At 49.8% G+C, this 7,280-nt stretch overlaps 1 protein-coding gene across 1 annotated transcript; it reads right to left on the bottom strand.

The window, feature by feature from the left end:
- Positions 1-202: 202 nt before the first annotated feature.
- Positions 203-1,518, bottom strand: LOC309669975 (small basic protein 2; the record flags this gene model as incomplete). Its single annotated transcript, XM_082480770.1, has 2 exons — positions 203-336; positions 1,461-1,518. 2 exons carry the CDS (start codon positions 1,516-1,518, stop codon positions 203-205), a joined length of 192 nt encoding a protein of 63 aa, XP_082336896.1.
- Positions 1,519-7,280: the final 5,762 nt, after the last annotated feature.

Here is a 7,280-nt window from a genome sequence, read left to right as displayed (position 1 = left end):
TGGCCTTGGAGAACCTGTTTTAATGCTTTAAGTGGACTCCTGGGGACACAAGTAACCACATTGCACACACCAGAGTTACATCTCCTTTTTTTCTCTTTTTATTTATTGAGAGGAGGGGATGACAATTGGGTTAGACAGTGGGCAAGTCGCTCCCAAAGCCACCGCAGTGCCTCCTTGTCCCCAGAAGCTTCCTCTTCACCTCTTATTTCCCCTTCCAGCCGGGCGGGATGCAGCAGTAGTACTTGCAGTCGGAGGAGAAGGACCACGTGTCCGCCTTGGCACACTTGCCGGAGCAGTACCCCACCTTGGGGCAGTGCTTCCTTATCTGCCCATAGCCTGCAGGGGGGACACAGAGGGAGAGTGGTTGGGTCAGGATAGGTGCCTCTGCGGCCCACGGTCATGCCCTCCCACCACCTCCAGGGGTAAGGGTGGCAGTGGTCAGGATGAGACCCTGCTCCTAGGGAGGTCCTGCTCCATTCTCCCACACGTCCACCACCCCTGCCCAAGCCCAGACCCAAAGCAGGAAAGGACCTTGAGGAGCACAAGCCTGAGAAACTCCTTGTCCATCCTTCTCCCCCCATCTGGTGACTGCAGGGCCAGTTGATGACACAGGTGCAGTTTGGGAAAGAGATGCTCCCAAGGAGAGCGCATTCATTGTCCGCATTGAGACAATGCACATGTGCATTTCCTTGTCTTGCACCTCTCTTTGAGAGACAGGATGAGTGTTCTCAGAGCAAAAGAGCAAAAGTCACATCAAGCTTATTTCAAAAACTTAGCTGTCCACTCAGGTCTCTGGACTTACATCATGCTTTTAAAATTTGCCCTCTTACTCAGAAATGTCTGAAAGGATTCTGCAAAGGTCTTGAAAATAGCCCCACAGCAGCCTTGCACCAAATATTCACCGTGGTGGTTAAATGTGGGCCAACTGAAAGACTTGGCTCAGGTGGACGAGAACTGATATATGAAGGGAGTTTCTAATGCCTGTCTGGGAGATCTCAGCCCAGAATCCCCTTTCAACTCTTGTAAAGGGACCAGGAAGCCTCAGAGTCTCAGGAACAGGCATTAGCAGCAATAGCAATGTCACATCAGTAAATCAAATATTCCCAGGACTGTTCCTTGACGCAGAAATCAAGTTGCACAGAAGAGTCCCCTCTGGTACTACGGAACTCTCTGAGTCCCCAAGAGAAGTGGCCATATCCAGACTCTTGTTTGGCAATTGTCTGGCCTGGGGTCACTCCCAAACTGGATACTGAAGCTTTAACTTCAGTTATTCCTACGCAAATGTCTCTGAGGTAGTCCTTATTTCATTGTCCCTTGAAAGAAGTCATTAAAGTACCTGGCCAGGTTATAGCAGTCACCTCAGATGGTAATAACGATATTTTCAAGAGCTAAAGTTTCTTTAAAAGAATCCCAGGTAGTATCAGTATGAGCTAGTACCAGTTCATCTCTTTCCATCTTACCTGGGGTGGCCAGGGAGACCAGCAGGAAGACAGCGAAGACAAGGTAGAGGAACCTCATGGTTGCAGTTGAGTTGGGATCTCAGCAAGGCTGGAGAGAGGAGTCTCAGAGAGAGCTCGAAGGGAGGAGATGGTATAGGGGGAGGCTGCGGCTGCTGGTTTTTATAGAGCATTTCCCTGCAGAGAGGAGGATGCTGGGGAAGACACGGGAATTCATCCAAGTCCTGCTGTTTGAGGCTGGACGTGCAGTGATGGCACGAGCACCAGAATTCCCCACGTTCGCCCAAGTGTGCTGGCAGTCGCCTCTTTCCCCCAGATCTGGTTACCCAATATCAGATACGATTTCAGCCCACTGGCTTTGATGAGAGCACAAATGAATAGGGGTTGTCAACAGCAGAGTTGTTAGAACTGGGTGGATGGGTCAGAGAGACCTGATGGAGATCTGCGGGTATAATGATGAGGGGAGAACAAGATCGGTATCACAGGGTTTCAGGCCTTTCCCAACCTCTGGCAGAGATGCAGCTGCACGCAATCGGGCTGAATTGTTGCCATGATGCACCGATAACTTTCCCTCCATTGTCCAGACTGGTCACTGTGTGGGGCCATTGGCTTGGAAAGGACCCACGTTCCCATCCTCACTTGTGAAGGCAACTGTGTCTGCAAAATCTGATAAATTCAGCAAACATAATGTTCAATGTGGTCTCTCTTGTTGTCCCCTCTCACCTCTCTGATGGATGGGCAGCAGCACTGAGGCTGAGAGCTCCCAGGAGCCTGGATGAGCCGACCACTTGCAGACACTTTGATCATCACCTCATCCTCACAAACCCTCCAGACAGCTCTGGGGTCTCAAACATGAGCAGAGCTCTGCAAAGGAGCTTTTCCAACCCCCGTTCACTGGGCTGTTGAACAGCATTATAAACAGCCAGAAAAATGAGGCCACTGGTGAAGGAACAGAAGCTGCTGCTGATGCAAAAATTACTGAATACATCAAACCTAAATCTGCAAAGAGCAGCAGAAGGATCTTACAACAGTGAGTAACAGTGAGTAACAGTGAGTAACTGAGTAACAGCAGCAAAATGTCAAATGCTGAGTCAGTGCCAGTTTAAGGTTGTGAGTTTGGAAAAATATATAATCTCTGTACAAATGATGGGACTGAATTACCTAAAGCCAGTTAGGAAGGAGGTTTGGGATCCTTGGAAAGAGTGCACCCAAAACAGCAGATAAGAACCAAAAAATGGAAAATTGTACATTAAGAATTTTTAAGAAAGTTGTTAAGATAAAAGGAAACTGCATCAGTCTGTGGGGTATCACACTGTGGTGTACGCGCTGCCCATCTCCCCATCCCTGATGGCCTACAGTAGGGCAAGAAGAGGTTAAAAGAAAGGTGGCAAAGCCAGGGACTCCTTTGCATAAAATTAGATATACCGGCACTCTCCCGCTCAGGGAAGAAACACTTATTGGAGGTGTACTGCAAGGCCGTAAAAATTTGAGAGTCCTAAAGAAGAAAACTCTCATTCTCCAATGTTCATAACCCAAGAAATACGTAAGGTGAAATGCTAAATCATGCATTTATTGAAAAAGTAACCAAAAAAAGTCCTCTTTCACACTGAGCACAGCTGAAACATGAACTTGTTGCCCCAAGTTGTTTGGGAAGTCAAAATAATAAACGTATTGAAAAAACAATATATAAATTAATGAAACAAGTACAAAATAAAAAATTAGATATAAAACCTTTTTGAGTGAGCCACCAAACTTCACGTTACTGGAGGGTGGGGAGTTTTACTGAGTGAAAACATGTTCTTGGACTCCTTCCCAGGCACTCGCTTCTGCTCGAGCCAGGTTCTCCACTCGGACTTGGCTCAGCCTTGCGTTCCTCTCTATGATCTTATTTGCATACATAAGCTGAGTAAAAGTAAGTGTGAGGGGACTGGACACCTCATCTGCTTCAGCACCACTGTTTCTAAGTGTCATTCTCACTAGTTTTGTCCACTTTTTTCTTGAAGACCTTCAGCAATGGTGTTTCCGCGCTCCCCCTATTCAATCCTTTCTGCTGCCACACAATCCCGTCATTACATTAGTTTTTCCTGTATCTCATGTGAGGACCTCTTGCTGCATGTGGAGTCACTGACTTCTCATCCTAGCCACCAAGAGAAGACCATTCCTTTCCAATGTATTCCCTTTTCTGGATTTGAACACTCTTGCATTTTCCATGTCTTCTCTTTCCTGATCAACTTTATTCCGCTTGCTTCAGCTTTTTCTTACAGGTCACATCTTCTTGACCTCCTGTAATTATCTGAGCTCCCTTCAGCCCTTTCACTGCTTTCTTGAAGCACAGTGCACAAAACTGGATGGATGCACTTTCCAAGGGCTGCAAAGTGCAGTGGGTACGTCCTGTGTTTTGCAAAACCCAGCTTTTGTTTAAACTTGTAGGACAATTGGTGCTGATTTCCCAACACCATGACGTTGCTCATTTGTGCCTACCTATGATCCACTGCCACCCAAATTTTCCCTGCAGAGCTGCCATACAGCCAGAAACTCTCTGTCCTGTATTCTCCAGCTAATTATTCTTGTCTGTATAGACGCAGTAAATTTACCTATTACTTAATAATATTTTTTTCATTGTCTCTTTAACATTAGAATATCCACTGGAATGCTAATCCTGTCCTCTAATGCTTTGCAGTCCCTTTCAACTTCTTATTTGTGAATTTAGTAAACGCGCTCTCTAGACAACCATGAAAATTATTAGGCAGGATAGCACTGGACTCACAACAGATTTCCGATCAGATGTGGTGAGACAATTCATTACCTTAGCTTCATTTACATATTTGCCTACATCCCCTTTAATCAGCATAATAGGCCTTTTTGAAAGATTTCAGGCAAAATACTGAAATAGGTCTTGAGCCAAATGAATGAGATGAAAATCAGGCCAAACGCAGGGTCCTGCACCAGGGATGGGGCAACCCCCGGTATCAATACAGGCTGGGGGATGAAGGGATGGAGAGCAGCCCTGAGGAGAAGGCCCTGGGGGTGTTGGTGGATGAGAAGCTCAACACGAGCCGGCACCATGCGCTGGAAGCCCAGCGAGCCCCCGGCACCCCGGGCTGCATCCCCAGCAGCGTGGCCAGCAGGGTGAGGGGGGGTTGTGCCCCTCTGCTGCGCTTTGCTCTGCTCTGCTCTGGGGAGACCCCCCCGCAGTGCTGCCTCCAGCTCGGGGGCCTCAGCACAGGAGAGACATGGGGCTGGTGGAGCGGGGCCAGAGGGGGCCCCGGAGATGCTGGGAGGGCTGGAGCCCCTCTGCTGGGAGGACAGGCTGGGAGAGTTGGGGGGGTCAGCCTGGAGAAGAGAAGGCTCCGGGGAGACCTTATTGTCCCTTTCAGTACTTAAAGGGGTCTTATAAGAAAGATGGGGACAGACTTTTTAGCCGGGCCTACTGCCACAGGACAAGCAGTAATGTCTTTAAAATAAAAGAGGGGAGTTTCAGAGTAGATATAAGTAAGAAATATTTTACAATGAGGTTGGTGAAAGCCTGGTCCAGGTTGCCCAGAGAGGTGGTGGATGCCCCATCCCTGGAAACATTCCAGGCTGGGTTGGACGGGGCTCTGAGCAAACTGGTCTATTTGAAGATGTCCCTGCTCATGGCAGGGGGTTGGACTAGATGGCCTTTAACAGTCCCTTCCAACTCAAACCATTCTATGATTCTATGAAAATGTTGTAGAGTACCACGTTTGGGGAAGACCCTTGAGGAACCTCACTGCCAATGCACCAGTCAGGGATGGATGCCCCACAAACTATTCTGCATGATGGATTTGATGCCCAAATGTTGTGCATTGTGTCCATGCCTTGCAGACAGTGTCCAGTATTGGTGTTTCATCAGAACGGCACCCAGACTTCATTCCTGCCCCTCTGGGGAGCAGCTCTGCTGTCGACAGCCCCGGCTGGTGCTGGGTCGAGCAGAGCGGTGCCCAGCGGCTCCACATGTGCTGGCAAAGGAGTCCTGGCAGCCGGATCTGGAGGAGGGGGAATTGCCCCCGCGTGTCCGGGTTGCTGAAAGCAGCCAGCAAGTAGCGAGGAGAAGCCCACTGGAGCATGGACCTGGCTGCCGGGTGCCTTTGTGAGTGGGACCAGTGGGTCGGGGTGACATTGCACACACCGGCAGACAAACAACGCCTCTTTGGAGATGGCTTTGCTCAAGTTTCTCCTCCTGCTGTGCCACTTGTGGCAGGAGTCCCTCTATAAAACCCAGGACCTCTAAGGTCCCTCACCGTTGCCATCTCAGACCTGCTTTGCTCCCGGTGTGCTGAGATCTTCGCTGGCCTCCAGGCATGAGGGTACTCTGCGTGGTCTTTGCTGTGCTCCTGCTTTTCTCCTTGGCTGCCCCTGGTAAGACAGCAAGACATGGTGGGGAGAAAGGGAGGCTGACCCCAGAGGCTGGGAGTATGAGTGCCAGTCCCCTCTCCAGCCTTTGTGCCTTGGGGTGGAGGGAGGTGGTTCATCTCACTCAGCTTGGGCAGTGGAGCTCCGCTACCTGCAGCTGGCTCTGGCTGATGATTTATCCAACCTAACTCACACAACCCATTCGGGGTGAGGTGAATGCTGCATGGCAAATGCCTGTCTCTCGTGCAAAGGGATCTTGCCAGCAAGCTGCAGTACTGACGAACAGAGAGGGACGACCCTTAAGAGTCCAGCAGTCCCCCAGCTCAATGAGGACACAAAACATGGGTCCCATCCTACATGGGTTTAAAGCCAAAGGTACCCTGCAAGGACACAACTTGTGGGGCTCTGCTCTCCTACAGTATCTGACATTTTGACATATAACCCATCTGTCTCTCCCTCCCATCACAGGGTACGGGCAGCCTAAGGGTGCTTGTGGTGGGTACTGTTCCTACATGTGTGCCAAAAGGGATGAGTGGACCTTCAGCCAGTCCTGCGGGAAGATGTACTGCTGCATCCCCCCACCCAAAAAGGGAAAATGATCGTGAAGGAGTCCAGCCCAGGAGGAAGGGCAGGACTCATGGTGGGGCTCCCAGCGCTGTATTCGTGGTGTGACCGAGGCGGTGTTCATTGCTTTGAAGTAAAGATGGGCAGATGTGATTTCTGTGTGCTGTGTGGTTCATTGACCTCCTGGGAGGGCGGTGCCAGGAGAGGTTCCATAGCCAGACATCCCTGGACCATGATCCCAACACACCTCTGACAGCCCCAGACCCGTGACACTGAAGTGACACACTGGGATTTTCCCATTGCTTCAAAGCAGGATGGTGGCAAAGGCTGGGAGAAGAGCGATCGCCTAATATTGTGTCTCCCTCCTGTACAAGCTGAATCCCAGTTTAGTTTTAGGGGACGCAACAGCTGCCAGTGCCCCATCAGCCCCATTCAGCCTCTGTACTTGTAAAAAGTCCCTCTCCAGATTTCTCGTAGGTGCCCTTCAGATACTGGAAGGGGCTGCGAGGTCTCCCCAGAGCCTTCTCTTCTCCAGGCTGGACAACCCCAACTCTCTCAGCCTGTCTCCCCAGCAAAGGGGCACCAGCCCTAGAGCTTATCCGTGGCCTCCTCTGGACCCACTCCAACAGGTCCATGTCCTTCTTGTGCTGAGGACTCCACAGCTGGAAGCAGCACTCCTGGTTGGAAGTTTGACAAAATACTAAAAATTGCAAGAAGAAACACCGAACAGCACACAAAAAACCAAAATCAAACCCAACCCCCCCAAAAAACACCAAAAAACAAAACCCCAAATCCCAACCTTTGTTGTTTCTTTCACATTTTTCCCCTAGAAAAAAAAAAAAAAAGAATGGTTGGTTTGAGGAGAGTGAAAAGAAAAGCCACGTG

Source organism: Vanellus vanellus (assembly GCF_965231255.1).
Source record: "Vanellus vanellus genome assembly, chromosome: 3".
NCBI lineage: Eukaryota > Metazoa > Chordata > Aves > Charadriiformes > Charadriidae > Vanellus > Vanellus vanellus.
The sequence above is the reverse complement of the archived record's forward strand: the minus strand, read 5'-3'. Positions and strand labels throughout refer to the sequence as shown.